At 38.9% G+C, this 24853-nt stretch overlaps 1 protein-coding gene across 6 annotated transcripts in view; it reads left to right on the top strand.

Moving 5' to 3' along the window:
* EML6 (EMAP like 6) overlaps positions 1–24853 on the top strand; it is a 275164-nt gene that overhangs the window by 94287 nt on the left and 156024 nt on the right. For all 6 annotated transcript variants that reach the window (XM_040453716.1, XM_040453714.1, XM_040453712.1 and 3 more), the window contains exons 2-4: positions 18386–18545; positions 22013–22111; positions 24718–24786. In XM_040453716.1, coding sequence (XP_040309650.1) covers positions 18386–18545; positions 22013–22111; positions 24718–24786 — 328 coding nt within the window. The remainder of the gene's footprint in view (positions 1–18385; positions 18546–22012; positions 22112–24717; positions 24787–24853) is intronic.

Raw genomic sequence — 24853 nt, 5'->3', positions numbered from 1 at the left:
GACTTTATAACAAGGACTGTAACAAGAGATGAAGAAGGGCCTTATATCATAATTAAGGGGTCTATCCATCAAAAAGATCTAACAATTGTAAATATTTATGCCCCAACTTGGAATCACCCAAATATGTAAATCAATTAATAACAAACATAAAGAAACTCATTGAAAATAATACAATAATAGTAAGGGACTTTAACATCTCACTTACAGCAATGCACAGATCATGTAAGTAGAAAATCAACAAGGAAACAATGGCTTTGAATGACACACTGGACCAGATGGACTTAACAGATATATTCAGAACATTTCATCTTAAAGAAGCAGAATACACCTTCTTCTCGAGTGCACATGGAACATTCTTGAGAATAGATCACATACTGAGTCATAAATCAGCCCTCAACAAGTACAAAAATAACCAGATCATACCATGCATATTTTCAGATCACAATGCTATGAAACTTGAAGTCAACCACAAGAAAAAATTTGGAAAACCTTCACATGTGTGGAGGTTAAAGAACATCCTACTAAGGAATAATGGGTTAACCTGGAAATTAAAGAAGAAATAGAAAGAAATACATGGAAGCAAATGAAAATAAAAACAAAGCCCTTTGGGATGCAGCAAGGGCAGTCCTAATAGTAAAGTTTATTGCAATTCAGGCCTATGTCAAGAAGCAAGAAAGGCCGTAGATATACAATCGAACCTTACATCTAAAGGAATTAGGAAAAGAACAGCAAGTAAAGTGTAAAGCCAGCAGAAGAAGGGAAATAATCAAGGTTAGAGCAGAAATAAACAATATAAAAACAAAAAAACCAGTAAAACAGATCAACAAAACTAAGAGGTGGTTCTTTGAAAGAATAAACGAAATTGATAAACCCTAGCCAAACTTACCAAAAAGAAAAGAGAAAGGGTCAAAATAGATAAAATCACAACTGAAAGTGGAGATATCACAACCAATACCACATAAACACAAACAATTATAATAGAATACTATGAAAAATTATATTCCAACTGGAATTATGTTCACACTGGGCAATCTGGAAGACATGAACAAATTCTTTGAAACTCAAAAAGTATCAAAACTGAAACAGGAAGAAATAGAAAATTTGAACAGACCCATAACCAGCAAAGAAATTGAATCAGTATTAACACATGTCCCAACAAACAAGAGTCATGGGCCAGATCCCTTCCCAGGGGAATTCTGGCAGACATTTAAAGAAGAGTTAAAACCTATTCCTCCCAAACTGTTCCAAAGAAAAGAAATGGAAGGAAAACTTCCAAACTCATCCTACAAATCCAGCATTACCTTAATTCCAAAGCCAGACAAAGACCCCACTAAAAAGGAGAAATACAGGCCAATATCTCTGATGAACATGGGTGCAAAATTCTCAACAAAAAACTAACAAACCGATTTCAAAAGTACATTAAAAGAATTAGTCACCATGATCAAATGGGATTTATTCCAGGACTGCATGCTTCAATACTGACAAATCAATCAACACGATATACCACTTAATAAAAGAAAGGGTAAGAACTATATGATCCTGCGAATAGATTCAGAAAAAGCATTTGAAAAAATACAGCATCCATTCTTTATTTTTTTTAAGCTTATTTATTTATTTTGAGAGAGAGAGAGGGAGGGAGGAGCAGAGAAAGAGGGAAAGAGAAAATCCCATGAGGGTCAATCCCACAAACTGTGAGATCATGGCCTGAGCTAAAATCAGGACTTGGATGCTTAATTGACTGAGCCACCCAGGTGTCCCTAGTGTCCATTCTTTTTTTTTTTTTTTTTTTTTGAGACAGAGAGAGACAGAGCATGAACGGGGGAGGGTCAGAGAGAGAGGGAGACACAGAATCGGAAGCAGGCTCCAGGCTCTGGGCCATCATCAGCCCAGAGCCCAACGCGGGGCTCGAACTCACGGACTGTGAGATCGTGACCTGAGCTGAAGTCGGACACTTAACCGACTGAGCCACCCAGGCGCCCCAACCTAGTGTCCATTCTTGATAAAAACCCTCAACAAAGTAGGGGTAGATGGAACATACTTCAATATCGTAAAACACATTTTTAATTTATTTCTGCATAAGCTGGTAAGTCAAGGAATGCTTAGAGGCCAAAAATGAAGTGGAGGTCGAGACCCAGAGAGATTAGTCAGTATTCAAGATGAACTCTTCTCTGGGGCATGTGCTAAACTCTGATGTTCTTGAGCTTCCATTTGGATGACCTCATGGTGACAGAGGAAAATTGTCTAATAGCAGATGCTGGTGTAACTAGAACCCCAAAGACCTGGACGCACATTGTAATAATAAACTAGAAACAAAACAAAACAAAGCCAATCCCTTGCATAAGAGGTTAGTGAGGAAGAGAGAAATAAAATCTCCTTTTTTAAAATTTATGATCATGTGATGGCTCTCATATAGGCTTAAAACACAAATTCACACTGCTGTGCGGTCTCACAAAACCTCACACAGTGATCCTTGGACAGTGGTGTTCCCAAGTGCCCAGAAAAGCAAGTATAAGTACTCTAAAGGAATGTACTTTTTCCCTGAGTCTCAAAGAAGTCCCACAGGTAAAATTCCAAGAACCACGAAGCTTCAATAAAAATAAATAAATAAGTAGGGGCTCCTGGGTGGCTCAGTTGGTTAACTGTTCGACTCTTCGGCTCAGGTCATTATCTCATGATTTATGAGTTCAAGCCCCATATGGAGTTCCACACTGACAGTATGGAGCCTGCTTGGGATATTCTCTCTCTCTGTCTCTCTCTCTCTCTCTCTCTCTCTCTCTCTCTGCCCCTCCCCTGCTCACACTCCCTCTCTTTCAAAATAAATAAATAAACTTAAAACAAATTTTTTAAATAAATAACAAAAATCACAATATATATAAGAAAATAAGACATCATAAGTGGAGATAGGAAAATGTAGGGAATAGAATAAGGTCCATGAAGACTTTATATATTAAAAATGAGTATGATTAATATGTTTAAAGAAATAAATAAGGAATTAAAATATGAATTAGGAGCAAGACACTATTTAAAATAACTAAGATTTGAGGGGTGCCTGGGTGGCTCAGTAGGGTAAGCATCTGACTTTGGCTCAGGTCATGATCTTATGGTTCATGGGTTCTAGCCCCCCGTCAGGCTCTGTGCTGACGGCTCAGAGTCTGGAACCTACTTCAAATTTTGTCTCCCTCTCTCTTTGCCCCTCCCCTGCTCGTGCTCTGTCTCTCTCTATCTCTCAAAAATAAATAAATGTTAAAATTTTTTTCAAATAACTAAGATTTGAAAAAGAACCAATTAGAGCTTTGAAATAAACAGCAGAATAAACACAATTGGATAAAGAAGGTATATCTGAATAAATGGTTTAGGACAGAGAGGTTTAGAAATGCCGAGAATAGAGTGACAAGTCTTATTAGAATTATGTATCTGGTGAGACTGAATTTCAAGATCAGGGACAGAATAAAGAATTTTTCAGGTAAAACAAGAATCTTTTCAGACCTCCACTAAAAGAATGTGAGGGATATACTTAAGATAGAAAGAAAATGATCTGAAACTGAAGTGTCTTAGAGGCAAGACAAATGTGAGCAAAGTAATTGGTCAATGTATATGTTTACAACTAAATAAACATTGACTGCATGAAACAATAATAATAACGTCTAACTTGTAAGTTAAAAAAAAAAAAAAAACTAAAATAATGGTAGAATTAGAATGTGAGCCAGGACAGACAGGAGTAAAAAAGTGTTCTCAGGTTCTTCCATGATTAAAGAAGAAGGTACAGAAAACTCTTTTAACTTTACATTTTTGTAAGAACATATGTTAACATTTCTAGAGTAATCAGTAAAACAATAGAATGGAGAAATAGAATGAGAAAGAAACACACTTTAAAAAGATTAAAAAAGGAAGAAAAACTAGAAAACAAAAAAAGGATGAATAATGCATAAAATAAGTGGCAGAAATAAATCCAAAAATCTCAGTGATTATATGAAGTACAAATAAGCTGAACTTTTCCAGTTAATAGTACAGATTTTCACTTGAGGTTAAAAAAATCCAGCTATGTCCTTTTTGAAGAGATACCCCTAAAGGTTAAGAATGAAGAAAGGTGGATGGTAAAGACAGGAAAGATATACCAGGCAAATTCTAGCCCAAAAGAAGCTTATATAACTCAATATCTTATAAAATATAATTTAAAGTATGATCAAATACTAGGGATAAAGAGAGTTAACTACATGATGATACAGTTGTTTACCAGGAAAATAAAAAGTTCTAAGCTTGTATGTACCTAATAAAATAGCCTAAAAAATGTAAACCAAAACTCAACAGACCTACTTGGAGAAATTGATCCATTCACAACCAGTGGGAAATACTGGCACTCCTTTCTGTGGTTGATAGATCAAGCAGTCAAAAAAAAAAAAAAAAAAAAAAAAAAAAAACCAGCAAAGGAAGAAGCAGCTTGAAAGACTCTTCTTTTTTTTTGGTCAGTCTTTTGAGAGTCCAGTCATCAGAAGAGTACTCCTCCTTTCTTCTCTTTTAGCCCTGCAGAGTCCAAGCTATAACCAGTCGTTTCCCTGGACTGAGGGTCAATAGTGCTCTTTGGCACCTGGTCTGCTAGAGGCAGAGGCGCTAGACATTTGCTCAGCAGTTTTTTTATGGAGATCATCCCTTCTCTATCCTAATTCATACCCACATAAAAAAGCCAGTTTGCTGATTCTGGCCCCTTCTAACTGGGCCTCTGGGATCACATATTCTTGCTTTACCATAGAGCACAGGTGGTTCAAAGATAGATGATCCCAAACCCCATTTTGAATTTTTTAAAATGTTTTATTTATTTTTGAGAGAGAGAGAAAGAGACAGAGCTCTAGCAGGTGGGGAAGGGGGGTGTGGGCATAGAGAGATGGAGGAAGGAATCTGAAGCAGGTTCCAGGCTCTGAGCTGTTAGCACAGAGCCCAACGTGGGGCTCGGACCAATGGACCATGAGATCATGACCTGAGCCCAAGTCAGATGCTTAACCGACTGAGCCACCCCAGCGCCCCCTGAACCCCATTTTGATCTTTCCAGCTGTTGCCCACATTACATTGAAGGTGTCGGCAGTGATGAGAGATAATGGTAGTGGTAGGGGGCATTGCTCTGCAACCATCTCTACTCAGTAGAAACAGATACACATGCAGATCTTAAAAAGATTTTAATTAGTCATTATACCAAGTTCAGTGTTAGCTCTACAATGATAGAATCCCAGCTGTTCAAAATTGAGGGTGGTGGTCAGGAGTCAAGCATGGACTTGCCGTTCTGGCAACATATGGGACTGAGGTGACAGACACATACCTTCTCACCCTTCCTGCTCCTCTCCAAACACCTAGAAATGCTGGAAAAAAACCTAACACCCCAGAGTAAAGATAGAGAAAAACTTGAAAAGGAGGGAAGTCAGGAAAGGAAGAGGAATAAAGTAAAAACAAAGGAAAGTGCTGTCAACAAAGCATAAAATAAAAACAAAGCTCTAAGTGCAAAAGTTGCCATAGTTCCCAGATGCTGAGGGGTTGGTCTTGGTAGCAACGTTTCCATGAATGTAAATTCTGATTACAGTCAACTCAGTCAATTAGATATGCAAATATGGCCTTTATTAGGAGAGAGTGGGGCTTCAGCTCAACCTAATGCTTAGCCTTAGAATAGACTTGAGAGGTTGGAGGTTGAGAGTGGCAATAAAATTTAGGGCTCTTTTCTAGCTTTATCTTTGCCTCGTGTCTTCATCAAGCCACCCCTTACTCTTCTCCAGCAATTCCAAGTCCCCACTTACGATTTGGGCTTAATTATTTACTTTAGACACCAACTGATGAAGTGATCTTATTAAATTTGCCATTGTTAGGGTGTCTGGGTGGCTCTCACAGTGGAGCGTTCGACTCTTGATTTTGGCTCAGGTCATGATCTTTCAGTTTGTGAGATCAAGCCCCGCTTTGAGCGCTGTGCTGACAGCGTGGAGTCTACTTGGGATTCTCTCTCTTCCTCTCTCTCTGCCCCTCCCCCCTCATAAATATCTCTCAAAATAAATAAATATACTTTAAAAAATGAAATAAATTGCCGTTGTCAATGTGTTGGAGAATACCTTGCATTTTGACCCAGCTGGTTGGGAAATTAGTAAGTCAGAGGTTAACTCTGCATGGTCAAAGAATCAAAACAAAGTTAAATTGGTCATTTTATGGCACTCTCACAGGGCTGTGTGACTCTGTAATTTAAAAAAATCAAAACTGGCCACTTTTCCATTTAGATAACCATCTACATGGAGGAAGTACTTCCAGGGTTCTCCTTATCTTGTAGTATTATAATATCATGGATGTGAAATACATCTGGTTACCTCCCCCTGCGGTTTTGACTCTCCAGTCACTAATGAAGCACCATCTGAAACGCTTGGCAAAGAGCATTTTAAGGAAACGGAAATGACGAAATCATTTAGAATTCAACAATGCAACAACAGGCTCTTTAATACAGCCTTAGGATCTTGTGGCTCAGTTGGCATGGTGTTAACACAGTTGTGAAGCTTGCCTTCCACCTTTCAGATCCCTTGAGAATATAAACTAGCAAATTAAGACTTACCCTGAAAAGAACTGCATGCTATTTTACAATAGAAGTAGAATATTCCAAGAGCAGAACAGATAGAGGTAGTAACATTTTGCCATCTGGCAAAGCCACTAGACCAGATGGATTCACTAATGACTTCTCTAAAGTATTTAATCAGACCTTACTGAAACACATGACTGGCATATTTAATTATCCTAAATTAACAGGACTTCTGCCAAATATAGCCCTCAATGCTTGAGTCATGCTCCTTGCTTGAAGAGGAAAAAACAAGATGAATAGCTCCAGAAAGCTGGGTTTCACATAGACCCCTTTCATTAGTGAAACTTCTCATTACCAAATTGTTGTGTTGGAGTCTTAAGGCGGCATTTCTCCTTTTTCAAGAATGAATTGTAAGACAAGCCATGCTGATCAAATTCATTTTATCAGTAACAATTGTACTTGATGAGAACATCTGGGGGTTGATAAATCTGACAGAGTCATCAGATATCCCTTCCTACTTCCTGCCTGTGGAAGACTTCTAAACCACCAGATACATTCTTTTTTGCATAAGTGAATCCATTTTTATTTCTCTGTAAGTGCTTTTTTGTTTTTGTTTTAATTTTATATTTGTATCAAAGCAATATAGATACACAAATCAAAGAGTACAGAAGGTAATTTTCATTACATAATGAAAAAAATGTAAATGTAAAAAAATGTAAATGAAAAAAAAAATGCCTCTGCCTTACCCTTTCCCATCTGCAATCTACTTTCCAAAGGAACACTTTTAACTCTTAGGACTGGTTTTTTTTTTCTGATGGTTACCTCCACATCTCAAAACAGTGGGATTAACTGCTATTTTGTGCTTAATCTATTTTAGATATAATCCATGATTGACTTCCTTCTAAAATACTTGAGGATGTAGTTTACATATGCCATTCTTATATTCCTTTCCTTCTCTTACACAAAGGGTTATTTTACTTTTCATACCCTTAACATTTACCTTTGTAACTTTAAGTTATATTTTTATACCTTTATTTTTGGGGTCATCAACTTTGGACAGTATCTCTTGGCTGCCACCTTTGTATGGTGAAGATACTGATGTGAATATTCCACTGAATACTCTAGGATTCTTTCAGTCACTGTAATGTTTTTGAGTCATCCGTGTTGACATGTATGTCAGTAGTTCGTTCTTCTTTGTTCCTGGGAACTATTCCACTGTATGAATGTATAATAATTTCTTTATCCATTCACCTGTTGATGGCCATTTTGTACATTTGTATAGGTCTTCAGATGCACTACTTCTCTTGGGTAAATATATGGAAATGGAATTGCTAGATCATATAGTAAGTATATATTTAACTTTATAAGAAACTGCCAAATACTTTCCAAAATGATTTATTATTTTATATTCCCATCAGCAAAGTATGTGCATTCCAATTACTCTACATCTTTCGCATCACCTAGTAATGTCAGTCTTACTAATTTTAGATGTCTTTGACAATGTTCAAGTGTTTTGGCCATATTTTAATTTTGGTTTTCTTCATACTATTGAATTATAAGCATTCCTCTTGTATTATGGGTAAAAGTCCTTTGTGAATTTTCTTTTCCAGTCCTTGGCTTGTCTCTTCCTTTTCCTTTTCCTACTGGTGTCTTTCAAAGAGCGGAAGTTTTAATTTTAAAATCCAGTTTATCAATTTTTCTCTCTTATGGCTCATGTTTTTTGTCTTCTCTAAGAAACGTTGTCTTTCAAAGATTCCAAAGGTTTAGCTATGTGGTTTTTTTTCTATCAGTTGCAGACTTTTAGCTCTTATACTGAGGTCTCTGGTCTTTTGAGCTAATTTTTGTGAATAATGAGATATAAATGTTAAGGTTCTTTTTTTTCCATATGGATGTCTAATTGTTCCAGCACTATTTGTTAAAAAAACTATCCTTCCCCCTTTGAGTTATCCTAACACCTTTGTTGGAAATCAATTGACCATAAAAGTGTGGGTCTATTTGTAGACTCAATTCTGTTCCATCAATCTATATGTCTATCCTTACGCCAATACTATACTGGCTTAATTCTGACTCTTTCCTATAGAGGATTTACACAGAACTTCCCCTTCTATTAGCATTTTTACTCAAATTTATTGATTTCAGTAGTGGAATCTAAATTATCTCACTGTTGATCATGAGCAGATTAGATTTTCAAAGTCTGGTCTTGTCTGATATATTTTCTCCTTAGGATAACTTCTTTAGATAACCAATCTTGTCCATTTTATATGGTTCTTAACTGTTTAATTCTCCCAGAGGGTAGTCTTATTTTAAAATTTTGCAGGTTAGTTCACAATAACTTCTCTGGGGACTAGTTTCCTTGGCTTAGAATGTCAATCCTCAGGGATGAAGGACAGGCTTCATATGTGTTTGTTTTGAGCAGATTCTATCACATAGCAGTTAATTAATAATAATATCTATTTGGTGCTCACTAGGTTTTAAGCACTACTGTTTTAATCACTGCCTTAGGATTTATTAAATCCTCACAGTTATTCCTACCTTCTTTCAGGTAGGTACTGTTATTATTCTTATTTTATGGAAGAGAAACTGGGGCACAGAGAAGTTGAGTAATTTGCTGAAGATGATTTGTGAGGAACTTTATGTGCCAGTGAGTAGAGGAGATATGCTTCAGTGATGTATTAATGACTGTTTAACAACCAGCTCTTAGAAAAAATGTACGCATATGCCCTCCAAGGTTTGTGATAAATTTTACTGGTAAAAATGATGGGTGGCACACAGTTTATAAGTAAAAAAAAATATATATATATAACCATCTGTTGTAAATCCCATACAGCCAATCGATTCCCTTAGAATGCTTTCATTGATTTTTGTTGAACTCATGTATCTGTGGCCAAACTTTGCAGTTCAACTATGATCTGACAAAGTCAGACAAGGAATGAATGCTTGATTACTATCTGGTTCAGAAAAGAAGTCTCTCACATCATTGACAAATGAGTGTAGTTCTGACATAAATGTTGGTATTTTCGACTATGTTACTAAGACAAAAGTGAAACCACAAAGACATATAATAGAACTTGAATCATTTGCCAATGATATGAGTGACTCCTTTGCTGAACTGGATGATATTTTTTGAATACTGGAGGAATATTTCTCATTTTTTGTGTTATTCAGAATGTAACAGCTACAGACATGACACCCTTTTAAGTTTATTCTGCATTATTAACATTTTATCTTTCTATGTCTTAAGTGTAGACAACCAACAAAACAACAAGTCAATCCTTAATTTGTAGTGTTTGTTGATTTCCATGATGTAAATGCTCCCGTAGCGGTACGTCGCTCTATAGTATTTCTACCATAGAGAGAGGATAGTGGTAAATAACCTCAAGATAAAGTCAAATGTAGTAAAATAATTAGGAATTAATTAATTTTAGTATATATATTTTTGTTTTTAATATAATTTCTTTACTTATAAGTTTATATAATTTACTATCTAACAGTGGTCGTGTCTAACAACTGATTCTCAGAATTGCTAACGTTTAACAGCTCTGGCTGGTCAGTCGGAGCCGGCTTCAGCATGCCACTGCACGCTTTGATCCCAGGCAGCAAAACCACTATGCTCTTAACCACTCTTTGATGCGGTATTAAAGTATTGCTAGAATATGCTTCCATACCAATACAGGTATGGTGGTACTAAGCATGCAAGATACATTGCATTTCTTCATTTTTCTAAATTGCATTAATTCCTATTAGATGTACCACTCATCAAGGTCGTTGAGAAGTCCAATGTGAGGGACCGTCATGCTCAATCGTGGATTATACAGGTACCCTGAGGCTCACACAGGTCAGGAACATGGCAATGGACCATTGGTAGTCTGTACATGTTGCCATCACTTCCATTCATCCTGCTCAGGCCCACCTGGAAGGCAGGGCCCTCCCTTACAGTCCCAGTGATGGTACTCCAGTGCTAAGGGTATCCTGGGGTACAAGGACTAGAGCACAGCCACCTCCGTTTGTGGCCACACTACCTCCAGACGACTGTATTCAAATAAAGCCTTCCTTTGCCTTTTCTTCCTCCAGTGCTCATCCACTAAGGCTGGCCATTCTCTCTCCAGCCCAGAAAGCAGCCACCTCGCCGCTGTTCTCAGACAGTTCAGCCCAGTCACCAGGATGCACTTATGCCTCAACACTGGCAAACTTCTCTCAGTGTTATCTGTAGGGTAGGCAAAGAGAAACCTTTCATGCTTTCCTGGTGAGGGTACTTTAAAAAAGAGATAATAACGTAAATTTATTACTTAGAGAATCACTGAAGCAGCCTGGGCAAAAATGAAATGAGGCTTTAAAAAGTGAAGTCAGAATAATGAACATTTTTCAAATGCTGGACTTGGAACAAGTACTCAAATATAATTTTTTGCCTTCAGGAATGATTAGTGTTGATTAGTGTTTTCTCTTTAACCTATATAAGCAAGCCTCCCTCTTTCCACAACCCTATTAATTCTCATCTTCTCCTCAGACAACGTATTTGGAAATCTTCCTGATTTCATTTGACATCAGAAAGACATGGTTTTGCCCTCCTGGCATGCTGAGGAAACAAATCAATTCCTTCTCCCAGATAGGGTGATGAAAGTCCTTCTCTGCAGTGCTTTCTATTGCTATGGTAACAGAAGATGGGATTTCCTAAGGGAACCAGATTTTTATATACACAGAGAAAAGCAGTTCTTTAAAAGCTTGATCCCTTTTTTTTGTTGCTGTGTGTATAATATAATCAATGTAATAAACTGAGCACCAAAGAAAAAACAGAATGACACCAACCCTTTTTATATAGGTGTGGAATGAGACCTTTAGTGAAAGAGTCAATTTTTAAAGTTTTAATATTGTGACATTGCTATTAAAACGATTTGAAAAAAAAACAATTTGTAAAATTTGCAAGTTTTCTTAGAAAAACAGAAGAGATGGGAATTTATGGTCTCTCTAATGGCAGATAGACGTAAAATATAGGCAAACAGCATCAATAACTTTCTGTCACCAAGACTTACAACACTGTGATATGGTAAAGAAGATGTTGGGAAGTTCAACGTCAAACAGGTATTTTGTGTAATGACGGTACTTTCCACTTCTGTCATTTTCTCTCTGGAAGTACATAATAGTTGACCATTTCATAGATGAAATCTTATCAGAAGGAACTCAAGAGGCATGATTCTTTCCATGACATCCCCTTAATCAGATAAGGGGACCTAACCTCTTTTAATCCGTTGGCTCATCTAAAGGCTAATTACTGTAGGGTAGCTTTTTAGGCTCAGGGCACTTCTGTGGAAGGAGCAGGTTCTGAAGTATGCAGCAGGGGGTGGGTTTGGTCTTGATGTGAGGAAAATGCAACATATATACACATCTGTCACTTGAGTGCCTCTGAACTAACATTCCAAACATGTTTTGGGATTTAAACAAAAGCAGATCCTGCTCAAAATGACTTTTCATGAAATTCTTGAGTTCCTGAATGCAAAGATGTGAGAAAGGACTAGATACTTTGATGGTAACTTCCAACCTGCTCATGCTATCCCTGCTTCTGCATACCTTTAACACTATGCTCTTGCAAATGCAGGGATTAAAGTTTGTTGGTTGTCCCCCCGGAAAAGGTTGTTTAAAAGTGCTGTTGAAATGATATGACAAATTTAAAATAAAAATAAAGCGCCACTTGGCTGTGCTCTAAAAGATACATGGATACTGTTGTTCTCTTATAGGGTGGAAGGAGTGATGTTTCTGGGGAGCTGATCGCGAGGTAACAAACGGCAAAGTGAATAAAGTCTGTGTTCCCTGTTCTCTCTATTCTTGATATGGACATGGATAAACAGGAACATTGGGAGTCATTTTAAGCAATCAAGTGGCATGTAAGCCAGAGAGGTCAGGTCAGAGACTCTCGGCTTACAAAAGGAGAAATTGATAACTGATAATGTATGCAAACAGCAAAGCAGGAAGCTAGATCGGTGAATATCATGTGCTAGGATGAGAGGATATCAAGAACAGCATAAAGAAACTTCTGGCAAAAAAATCCAAAAATGAAAATTTCCAATGTGAACTTTTTAATGAATGTGATAAATTTATGGGCTTTGGTATGAGGGAAAAGAACAATTAATAACCCAAGTAAAAATACTTGAAATCCATAATGGAATGTTTTTGGGTCACACTACTAACTGAGTGAGACTGGGAAGTTATTTTGAAGGCCTCTTTAAAGATTTGTTGAGGGCTCCTGGGTGGTTCAGTCAGATAAGCGCTGGACTTCAGCTCAGGCCATGATCTCACAGTTCATGAGTTCGAGCCCCGCATCGGGCTCTGTGCTGACAGCTCAGAGCCTGGAGCCTGCTTCAGATTCTGTCTCCCTCTCTCTCTGCCCCTCCCCTCCTCGTGTTCTGTCTCTTTTTCTCTCTCTCTCTCAAAAACAAACTTTTAAAAATTTTTAGAAAAAAAGAAAAAAAAATATTTGTTGAAAGCTGTCTCTTTCACTACCCCCCCCCCCCCAAATTCAAGGAAGTAAGAAAGGTCAGGAATCCTGACATTATAGTAAGGACAACTGCCTGGAAGAGTGATTTTTTTTTTTTTAATTCTGAGTGCTTCAGGACCCCAGGAGTTTACCAAATATCTCAAGCATTTTAAAACAGAAGAAACAGGGGTGCCTGGGTGGCTCAGTCAGTTAAGTGTCCGACTCTTGATTTCGGCTCAGGTCATGATCTCATGGTTTGTGAGTTCAAGCCCCACATCGGGTCCTGTGCTGACTGTGCAGAGCCTGCTTGGAATTCGTTCTCTCCCCCCTCTCTCTCTGTCCCTACCTCACTTTCTCTCTCTCTCTCTCTCAAAATAAGTAACTTTTAAAAAAATTAGAAAAAAAAACAGAAGAAACAGAAGCTGTGATCACAGCAAGAGTTTTGTTTGTTTCTTGATAGCGTCTCTGACCATCTAGGGGGAAAACACTCATTCCTCTTCATTTTCTAGTTCCTGTGTAGAACTTACTGTCAATGTTGTCTCTTTAACAAATGGTGCTGGGAGAACTGGACAGCAACATGCAGAAGAATGAAACTAGACCACTTTCTTATACCATTCACAAAAATAAACTCAAAATGGATAAAGGACCTGAATGTGAGACAGGAAACCATCAAAACCCTAGAGGAGAAAGCAGGAAAAGACCTCTCTGACCTCAGCCGTAGCAATCTCTTACTCGACACATCCCCAAAGGCAAGGGAATTAAAAGCAAAAATGAACTATTGGGACCTCATGAAGATAAAAAGCTTCTGCACAGCGAAGGAAACAATCAATAAAACTAAAAGGCAACCAACAGAATCAAAAAAGATATTTGCAAATGACATATCGGACAAAGGGCTAGTATCCAGAATCTATAAAGAGCTCACCAAACTCCACACCCGAAAAACAAGTAATCCAGTGAAGAAATGGGCAGAAAACATGAATAGACACTTCTCTAAAGAAGACATCCAGATGGCCAACAGGAACATGAAAAGATGCTCAACGTCGCTCCTCATCAGGGAAATACAAATCAAAACCACACTCAGATATCACCTCACACCAGTCAGAGTGGCCAAAATGAACAACTCAGGAGACTATAGATGCTGGAGAGGATGTGGAGAAACGGGAACCCTCTTGCACTGTTGGTGGGAATGCAAACTGGTGCAGCCACTCTGGAAAACATTGTGGAGGTTCCTCAAAAAATTAAAAATAGACCTACCCTATGACCCAGCAGTAACACTGAAGGGATTTACTGAAGGGATACAGGAGTACTGATGCATAGGGGCACTTGTACCCCAATGTTTATAGCAGCACTCTCAACAATAGCCAAATTATGGAAAGAGCCTAAATGTCCATCAACTGATGAATGGATAAAGAAATTGTGGTTTATATACACAATGGAGTACTACGTGGCAATGAGAAAGAATGAAATATGGTCCTTTGTAGCAACGTGGATGGAACTGGAGAGTGTGATGCTAAGTGAAATAAGCCATACAGAGAAAGACAGATACCGTATGTTTTCACTCTTATGTGGATCCTGAGAAACTTAACAGAAACCCATGGGGGAGGGGAAGGAAAAAAAAAGAGGTTAGAGTGGGAGAGAGCCAAAGCATAAGAGACTCTTAAAAACTGAGAACAAACTGAGGGTTGATGGGAGGTGGGAGGGAGGGGAGGGTAGGTGATAGGTATTGAAGAGGGCATCTTTTGGGATGAGCACTGGGTGTTGTATGGAAACCAATTTGATAGTAAATTTCATATATTAAAAAAAAAAAAACTTACTGTCAGTGTGGAGAGGCAGTATGGCAGCCATGATTGGTGGCATCATTTGCTCCCTCTTTGGCAAGCACTTTGTTAGTGAATACTCTGCCGCGTGAACTCTGCCTCAGGAACTATGTGTAGAGTGATGGAAAGAGTCCCTGCCCTCGTGGATCATACTGTCCAATCAGATCCTCTTTTTTTTAGCACTTAGGACTCTAGGTGTGGTGCTAACTTGAGGGGGGTCTCCTTGGTTTCCCACTAAAAATTGGGTTAAGGCCATCTTTTCCCAGAATCAGGCCTCATAGGCTTTAAACTCTAGTGCTACAAGTTCTGTGACTTTAAAAGTTGCCCAAGCAAAAAATTTCAGTCAGCTCTGACATGCTCAGCCTTTTCCTTCGCTTTTGGCATTTTCAACCTCTTTACCTCTTTCCCTTAAATATCTCTTAACTGATCCTTTTTTCTGCCCCATCTACCTCTTCTTACCTCACTATCTGTCACCTGTTCCCTTCCTGGCCTCATGTCCTCCTCTCCTAACATTTCCCACCCATCTGTCCTTCCCACTGCCTCACTGCTGTTAGAGTTACCTTACTAAAATATGTACCTGTTCATGTCATGTCTTCTAATAATTGTCAGTGGTGCCCTAACTTCCTGGCCTGCTTAAAAAGGCTTACAAGGCTGCCCTGGCTTACCTGACCCATCTCATTTTCTGCTATTCTCTGCAAGACTAACTGTGAGTACCATCTTTTACCTGGATGCCCTCTGCACCTTTTATGTATGTTATTTTTCTCTGGTTCTCCTTATAAAGATTCCTGAGGATACATTTGCCAGCAAGCACTTGTTAGATGGCCACTCAGATCTGGGGCACCCAGGTGTTTCTTATCCCAAGCCTCTTCTTACCAGTTTTTAGAATTCCCTAGATCTGGTGAGGAGGGGCTTCCTCTGGGGAGAGTGGTGGAGGGCAGTACCAGGGCACCTGATATCTGCACTCTGAGCTGCTCTGGCGCTCAGCGCCTACCAGTGCATCCCCTCCCTGCTGGTGCATCTGGGTCTGCACTCACTCCCCTCACGTCGTAAGCCGCAGAGCACACCTGCCCCTTGTTTGCCGTTATGGGAAACGTGCACCGCCCCCACCCCGCACAGGCTTATGGGCATCCAGAGCCCATTCACAGGAGAACATTTGCTGATGGAGGGGGCTGGGGTGGAGAAGCCAGCTGACCCATCGCAGAACACTGGCAGAACGCTTGCAGAACGCTACCTCAGAGAGAGGGAGACCAAAGCCCTAAGAATGTTGTTCAGGGAGAGGCTCAAGGAACAGGAAGCACTGATCTCCTGGGACAATTCTAGACACCTTCCTGCTGCCAGGAGAAACCACTGGCCCTGAGGATGTACGATGATGGTGCATTCTTGTTGCTGCGGGCTTGGACCTTTGCACTTGTTGGATTGGGCCCCAGGGACCCCTGCAGAAGAAGATTGCTGTCTGAGCCCTTCTTCCTCCTGGAAGGTGGTAGACTTGTGGCTGGGGTATGTGCATTTCACTCCCTATCTCTGGCCTCCAGCAGTACCTCCCAGCCTTTGGGCCAAAACCAGGTCCCCAACACCAGGACTGGCCCCTGGGACAAGGGCCCTACGCTGCAACTCTGAGTGGAGGGGAAGGGGCAGGAGGCATTGTGAAGGATTGGGGTTTGGCTTGACAGGTGATGTGAGCAAAACTTCTTATAGATTAATCCTTCATGAGGGGCCTTTGGCACCTGGGGCGCCCAGGTATGACTCCTCCCTGTACTCCTCCACCGCCTCCTGCAGAACTCTTGATCTCCCCTTAGATCAGACTTCTGGCAAGAGTAGTTGTGGCAGCAGCACTTGGGGCCTGATTTCTGGTCCTCTGGGCCCCTGATGCTCAGTGTCTCCCAGCCATCCTCTCCCTGCCCCTGCATCTAGCCCCATAATTGCACCTTCCTTCCCCACAGCTACAGAGCACCCACTGTAGGCTCCACCTGCACTCTATTTGTCTAAGAAGACAAAAACCCCATGTAGCACCCAGCCTGGGAGGAGAGTGCAGATAGAAGGCACCTCCAGTCTAGGGAGCAGTTCCAGGAACAAGGACATGTGCAGTGACAGGTGTTGGGAGCTCCTGGGAAGACCAGCTGCACTCCAGCACCAGGGTGCAGGAGTCTGGGAGGACCCTCAATGCTGAAAGGGGATAGTACTCCCGGTCCCGTGCAAAAGACACTAGGTTTGGTGGAGGCCCAGGAAGGGAGCTTGGTGGAAAGAGTGCCGGTGGGGGATAGTTTAGGGGCTTGGTTGCTACAGAATTTGTGGAGAACACACCCTGGGCCCTGAAAGAAGCAGGAAGTAATTTGTGTTTGAAAGAGGCACTGTATCCACCTAGCTGTGCATATGTTAATTGTATCTAGATGTCAGTTACACAAAACGATGATAATGATACTTGCTTTGAGTGCTTACTCTGAGCTGGGTGCAGTGCTGAATGCTTTGTGTTCTGTATATTGTCTACTTTTATGTAGTAACTCCATTTTCTAGATGAGGAACCTGAGGCAAAAGAGATCAACAGGCCCAAAGAACCAGAGGTCATAGGGGCATTCACTGAGTGCAAATTCAGGTATCTGATTATAGAGCATTTACTTGTATTAAAATCATGCTGAAGTTGAAAAGTAAAAACAAAACTCTGCTAATTGTGTAAATAGATGTTGAAATCGGAAAAAGAAAAAAAAATTCCGCTTCTATTGTGTAAACAGTAATCTGCTAGTTTTTCATATAGGTATGTGCCCTTTTGTTTTTTTCAATTCCCAACACCTGTTTTTAGAAAGGCACAACTTCTTTACATAATGATTATAAAACATGAAGAGTCCTTGCTCATCTAGGAATAACAATAATGACATTTCCCCCTCTGGACTAGTACAGACTCCCTGAAATTCTCATTGGCATTTGACAAAGTTTTATTTTGACTAGACTACAGAGGAAAAATGTTACAAAGACCACAAGCATAGTAATTTGTGGTTCTCTTGGTGTTACAGTGATTTGTGTAAAATAGGAATTGTCATTGAAAATGCATAATCTGTGGTAACAGACACAGAAACAGCACTTGACTCTGGGACTCCTTCGTGGTTTGAAATCCTAATGAAGTTGGGATCCAGCACTTGTGCAGGCAGGTTTAATTAATTCTGAGAAGCACATTGTCTCCTAGCAACAACGTTTTTTTCCCCCTCAAATTAAAGTCAAAAGCTAACTTGAAAAAGCTGAGTAATACTTTGAAAGTCATTAAGTAAATATCTTGACATAAAACAATTCTAGAACCATGTAGGTTTTCTAATCCTGGAATTATAATAGTGTCTGATTTTCAAGGTAACCAAGTGGGTAAAATCAGATGAAATTATTGTTAAACTGTGCTAAGCCTCTCTTTTCCATTCAACATTTCCATCAGACCAGTCAGGTAACTTACTACTTTGAGGACAGTTCAGACTTTTTCTCTTGAGATTATCTTGCTAGATGATTGAGAAATAAATGTGGATAAGAGAAAATCAATATTTTTCCTAACTTTGTTCAGGAGGAAATGAAAGAGGCTTTTTTATTTTTCAGCCTTGCCTTACACCCAGATAAAACTCTTGTTGCAACTGGCCAAGTTGGAAAGGAGCCATATATATGTATATGGGATTCCTATAATGTCCAGACTGTGTCTATTCTTAAGGATTTCCATACACATGGAGTCGCCTGCTTGGCTTTCGACTCAGACGGACAGGTATGTATCTTTTTCCGTTTCTGTTTTCTGTAATGACTTCTCATGAGTCACCTGGAGTTACAGTGCATGAAGCTTATAGGCTCAGAAAGTCTACTAACCCTTGCCACCTCCCCTTGTCTGCCTCCTAGAATCATGTCGGATCCTTTTCCAAGCTGTGGCACTGATACCCAGCTCTGGGTAGGCCCCAGTTTTGGTTCCCCCAGTCTTAGCGTTGGTTGAAAAGCTTCCAGAAGGAAGTCATGAACTCATGCTGATTGGGTCCATCATGACCCAGGTCCAATGTTAGCTTCCTATTTGGAATTAGTGTTGGCCCAAACGTTTTTCATATACTTCAAGCCCTGAGCATCTCCTTGGTTCCCTTTGCTTTGAGAATGTCCTCTCTTAATAATTCACCACCTCCTAATAATTCACTGAGAAAATTCTCTTTGACTTTTTAAGTTCCTTTTCTAACTCCTCCTTCTCCCTACCCACTCCCCACAGTTCAAGCTGCCACTGATTCATGAGTGTTTGTGAGTATCTCTACAGTGACCCTTACATGCATTCTCCCCTCCCATTCTCTGCCACCATCCTGTAAGTTACAAATCCATGTCCTGCCTGACATTTGAAGTATCCTCTGACTGGTCTCCACACGGTTTCTTGCTAATGTATTTCACCAACTAGAAAAAGTGTGAGAGCGTTATTTTAAAAACAACCAAAGCTTGGAGAACTCCGTGAATAAGTCTATAATTTGTGTCTGGGTGTTGTGGGCTAACTGACTCTTCTAGCCTTGGCTTCACTATCTCCTTGAAGTCAGATTGGACAAGGCGGTGAGATTCCTCTACCATACCTTGCACTTTGGCTCCTCCAGCCCCTCCCTCATGCTGTGTTTCTCCGTCTTTGGTGCCCTACTCACCTTCTTTGCCCCTTAAAATGATTCATTCTTCTAAGACATTTCAAAGGTCTTTAAGGGACATACTTCCTGAAGCCTTCCCAGGATCCCTAACAAGCTTTCTTTCTTGCCTTTGACTTCCAGCAACCCTTGGCAGAAAAGGTTTGTTAACGTTACAGATGTCAGTTACATGTCCATTTTAAAAATATGTTACAGAAAGGGCAGTGCACACAGAAAGGCACCTTTCCTGTCTTCCACTGCCTCCACCTCCTAACTAAGGCTGTGCCTTTTCCCCAGCCTTCTCCATCATCCTGGGCCACTCTTCCTCTGTGTTTCTGCCAGTTAATATTTCAGTCCAGGTTTTGGCAAATTTCAGCATTCATTTTGTAAGTCCTTGCTGTGTAAAGACCTGTGAAATTCTTCATAGAGGCTTGACAGACCTGAGAGTTTGGGGCAAGTTGAGTGGATCACGGGACTTGAGCTGGTTTGAGTCACTTTTTAAACAGCCTACTTAGTGTTTCCTGCTGTTTTGAGAGGGTAATGATCACTATTACATTTTTCTTTCTTGGACTAGCTTCACTACATATGTAGACCCCTGGAATGTATAGTTTTTTTATTTTACTACTCTAATCACATCTACTTTAGTTAGGATAATGCATCCATTCCACTGTGATTCCATGTATAAGGAGAAATACCTGGGTAGTCACATTTGTCCAGATTTGTAGTTACGGACTTCCTGACTAAATCAATGAATACCAGAATGCATATACAAGTCTAAGTGTAAATGTATGCTTAGATGTGTACTTATATGCACGTTGTCTGATTGTGTTTTTCTAGCAAACATTGTCAAAAATGTGTTCAGAAGCATCACAAGAAAATGCCATGCAGCAGAAGGAAATCCAGCTTTAATGTTTAATTCTTTGTCCATGTGATTTGTGTTGGAATCTTGTTCACTTGTAGGTTCCATTTGGAAGGGTGACGTTGGGGGTGGACTGCATGGCACTTAATTGTCAGTTGAGAAAAATAACCTATTTGCTTGCTGTGATGAATTTCTTGGCTTGTTGATGCCTACTGCTTCAGATCTGCCTTATTCCTTGGATAGAGTTACTGGAATCAAGTGATATTTAGAAAATGACAAATGGCCCATCACCTCTCCAACAACAAAAGGCAATAGAAATGCTTTTTAGGTAGCTATGGGGCCTGTCACTGTCTACAAATGAACAAAATAGATAACTTTTGGCTTTTTTTTTTCCATCAGGAAATGTGGATTTTACTTTAGTGCCTGTGTTTATTTAAAAAAGGCAAAAGAATAAGCCAAATGAAATTCACCACTTTAAATTTTTTTATATGGATAAAAATGCAACCACATATTACAGATTTCATTGCTTGAATGCACAATTAAAACAGGGGAAAAAACACCGCAAAGACCCTCTTTCTTGAGGGCATATTTTTAAAACTTCCAACTATATATTTTTTATACTAAACATTACTAATAGAAGCCATCTTTACTGAAGAAACCTGAGTAATCCCTGCATAACAACACATATATACATGTAGCTATACATGGCCATATGTCATCCCACATATATGTACACACATAAACACACACACTCAAACATAGTGAAACACATAAGCTCAGATACTCTTAAACTTGAGTGACACTGTATTTTCAAAACACTTTGACTTACATCATTTCACTGATTGCATTGACCCATACAATAATCCTACAAGGTAGACATAACAGATATTTTGCATTTATTTTACAAATGAGAAAACCTAATTTAATGAGGTTAATTTTTCAAGATCTGGTTCCTCACAAGTCAAAACAGAAGCCAAATCTCCTTACACCCATTCCAGACCTCTATCCATGACACGGGGCTGTTTCCTTAGGTGTGGCATCCTACTAGGTCCTCTGATGTTGGTGTTTCTAATACATATTTTGATACTTTTGATGTTGTGTATACTTAAATGTGTTGAATTTTCTTTTTCCTTGAGAACGAGTTCTGAAATGAACCCAAAGAATGTAGCCTGGAAGATGAAGTACCAGATTTCTTTTACCAGCAGTATATACTCTCTTTAGTCACCCGAAATGTTTGTGAAACTATGAAGATTAAGAATGAATGTAACGTTCATTTATGGGTTTTTCTTCCCTATGTGTTCGTCAATCCCTTTGATTTTAGCAGTTGGGCAATGCTTTTAGATTATGGTCTAATCTTGGAAGCTAGTCCAAGAAAGATTATCTTTAATCTCACATTAATATTTTAAATTTAAAAATTAAAAAATCTGAATCTTGTCTTCAAGTTGTGTTCCTCTGATTTCACCTGGTTAAATCAGAGGCTTTGTGACAAACGAGTCACAGCTTTTGGGTTTTTGAAATTGTAGTATATGCTAATGGGAGTCATCTGTGATGCCTTTAGCAGTGGACTTTAAATATATTTTGAGAAATCATTTGTTTTTTTTGTTTTGTTTTTGTTTTTGTTTTTTTTTTTGCATACATTCAATGCCTGGCCCAGAGTAGGTAATCAGTGACCATTTGTTGAAAGAAGACATGGATAGTCAGGAATGTGCCTATCTATTAAATTATTGTTCTTATTCTTAGCGTTTGGCCTCTGTGGGACTGGATGCAAAAAACACAGTCTGCATTTGGGACTGGAGGAAGGGAAAACTTCTGGCCTCAGCCACCGGCCACTCCGACCGGGTAAGAAGAGCTTGTTGGATCAAGCCACGCAGTTTTCATAACTATGAGCGAATTGTGAAGTAGCTTCCCAGATTTGTACTATTTTTTAAAAGTGAATTCTCCATGTAAAGATTTCTCCTACATATTCAACCTAAAAATTGACTTTAAAAAAAAAATCAATTCCTGACTAATAGCTGTGTTGGCATGATCTCTTCTGGTGATTGGATGCTTTCTTTAAATTGTTACTACCTTTCATAGGCAAAGCAAATTTTTGATATTGGCATCTAGCTTCTTCATCATAAAGTCAAAATAGAATTGAATTTGAAATTGTAAAGTTTTGATGTATTCCTTTAGAAGTGGAATTAATTGTTAGAAAATAATACTCACAAAATATGTTTACAGGTGTATACATTTTAACTTCAAATGAGTATAATGACAACTTAGGGATTTTTGTTATATTTAAGAATCTTAAGATTGTGCCTTGCTTATCATATTGAAGTTAGTGTGCTCAGAAATAATTTCGTACAGTCATAGCAGGCAAGGTAGGTTATGAAGCAGGTCAGAAATCTATTTCTCCATTCTCTTGCATAATTAAAATAATGTGACCACTTTATTTTTTATAATTTCAAACAAAGTGAATTGGCATGATTATCTTACATTGATTAATAGTTTTGTATTTCTTCTCCGTGTAAGTGAGAATGAGGCCTGAATTAAATATGAAATTCATCATCTCTTCCTTAGTGTGAACTCTGAAAAATTTTTTTCAAATGAACAGTATATTCATTGAGGGAGAATCATAATTTTAAGGTGACCCAATAGTTGTTGCGGCACATTTGAGCAAAGTGTACTCAAGGATTAAGTTCTCAGAAAGTCCAGAAATGACCAGCCTTGGAACTTTAGTGTTGGAGGAGCTCCAGCACCCTTTTGTTCCCAATGGTTCCTACCCCTGGCAACATGTAAGAATTCCTTAGGGAGATTTTATAGTGCAGTGATGCTTGGGCTCTGCTCCCAGATTATTAACTTACTGGTAATTAATCAGTATTAACTTAGTACTTAATGAACAGTTTGAAAATACTTGTAATGCTCACATTTTGTATATTACTGTTTCTGCTTATGTGATAATCCCATCGTATCATATAAAGTAAGTTGAGTTAGACTAGATCAATGTGAATTTATTTCTTACTGTTTTGTTCATGTACTTTATACCTTCCACTTAGAAGTAGATTATGAAAAGTACAATGCTACTCTAGTGCAAATGTATAATTTTCAGATCCTAGAATGTTTTAATGAAATACTGTTCTTTTTGAACACTGTTCTTCCAGACTCCATGATTTGTCTGGGAGAAACACAGTGTCTCCCAAAACTGGGAGAACACAGTTTTGTTCTTTATTACTGGTGCCAATATGAATTATTAATGTCTCCTTATGGGCAAATGATGATCTTCAAGATTATTTTAGTGGAGAAAATACTTAATCCCTAGCACTCATTTTTGTAATTGATTGCTCATAACACTCATTGCCCTCATAACAGAACTGAGGTGGTGTCATGTATTTTAGAGATGATGAGACTAGCCTGAGGTTGCATAGCAAAAATGGGCACTGGACCTTATTGAAACTTGGTACTTGGACCAAGTGCTCTTTCTTCAGTGCTGTTTCTGTAGTCCTCCTTTTCTCTCTGATGATTGATCCATATTGCTCCTTCCTATGTGATGAGAAATTAGTGTCATGAGCTCTTTATCTGGCTTAGACATTGGCCCTAACAATTACTCTTTTTTTCTATTAGAGCTTCACAGAATGCGGTCCTTGGACTGACTGCATCAGAATCTCTTGGGGTCTGTTTAAAAATGCAGCTGCATGGACCAAATTTCAGACCCACTAGACACGAATCTTTCAGTTTGGCTGGTGAAATATATACTTTGCCACAGGTGATCTGACCCTCAAGGTTGACAGTCTTCTGTTCCTTGTTCCAAAAATGGAAAAAGAACTGCCTGCAAACCGTCTAGTAGCTTTCCTTAAAGAACATTCAGTAGTGTTAATGGATATGTTTTCAGTTCCTTGGGGAATACAAAATAGAATAGTATTTTGGGTCAGATTAAAATGAGAGGCTAAAGGGCTATTTTTGGTGGGCTAATTTAGGTGCCAAATAAATGCCCCTGCCCATGATTACAAGAAAGTGGTGGCCACATTGAATTGCATTTGACTGTTAAACATTTTCCTACTCAAAATAAAACACTTCATACTTCTTTTGATTTTTATTGTAAAGGTATGTCAAAGTATGTTACTAGCATTGTGTACAGGTATAGAAAAATTGGATCAAAAAATTGTTCTAAAGCATTCCAATTTGTTTACCCTGGATGAACCAAGTTAAAAATATGACACCAGTTTGTCTCATTGATTGTGGTTAATTATTATTTCTTTATTCAGGTCTAAGGTGAGTAGATAGGAGGCAACAAAATATGTGTTAGCAATTCCTGAATCAACCCCAGAGCCAAATCGTCCATTTTTCAGTCCATGCAAGTAACAGTGTATTCTAAATTTTGGATAGAGTCTTGGCAGTTGAACTGATATCTGAAAGAAGGAAAAAACACATATATTACCAACAGAGTAATTTTTAATTCTTTTAAACAGATTTTTGATATTTCCTGGGATCCATATCAGCCAAACAGAGTGGTTAGCTGTGGAGTAAAACATATAAAGGTAAAGTAGTTATTTAAAAAAATTTTTTTGGTAACTTTTATGAGAAGAATTTAAGGTGTTTATATAT

Source organism: Herpailurus yagouaroundi, unplaced genomic scaffold (assembly GCF_014898765.1).
Source record: "Herpailurus yagouaroundi ecotype Mexico unplaced genomic scaffold, PumYag 210, whole genome shotgun sequence".
In the NCBI taxonomy this organism is placed as follows: Eukaryota; Metazoa; Chordata; class Mammalia; order Carnivora; family Felidae; genus Herpailurus; species Herpailurus yagouaroundi.
The sequence above is the reverse complement of the archived record's forward strand: the minus strand, read 5'-3'. Positions and strand labels throughout refer to the sequence as shown.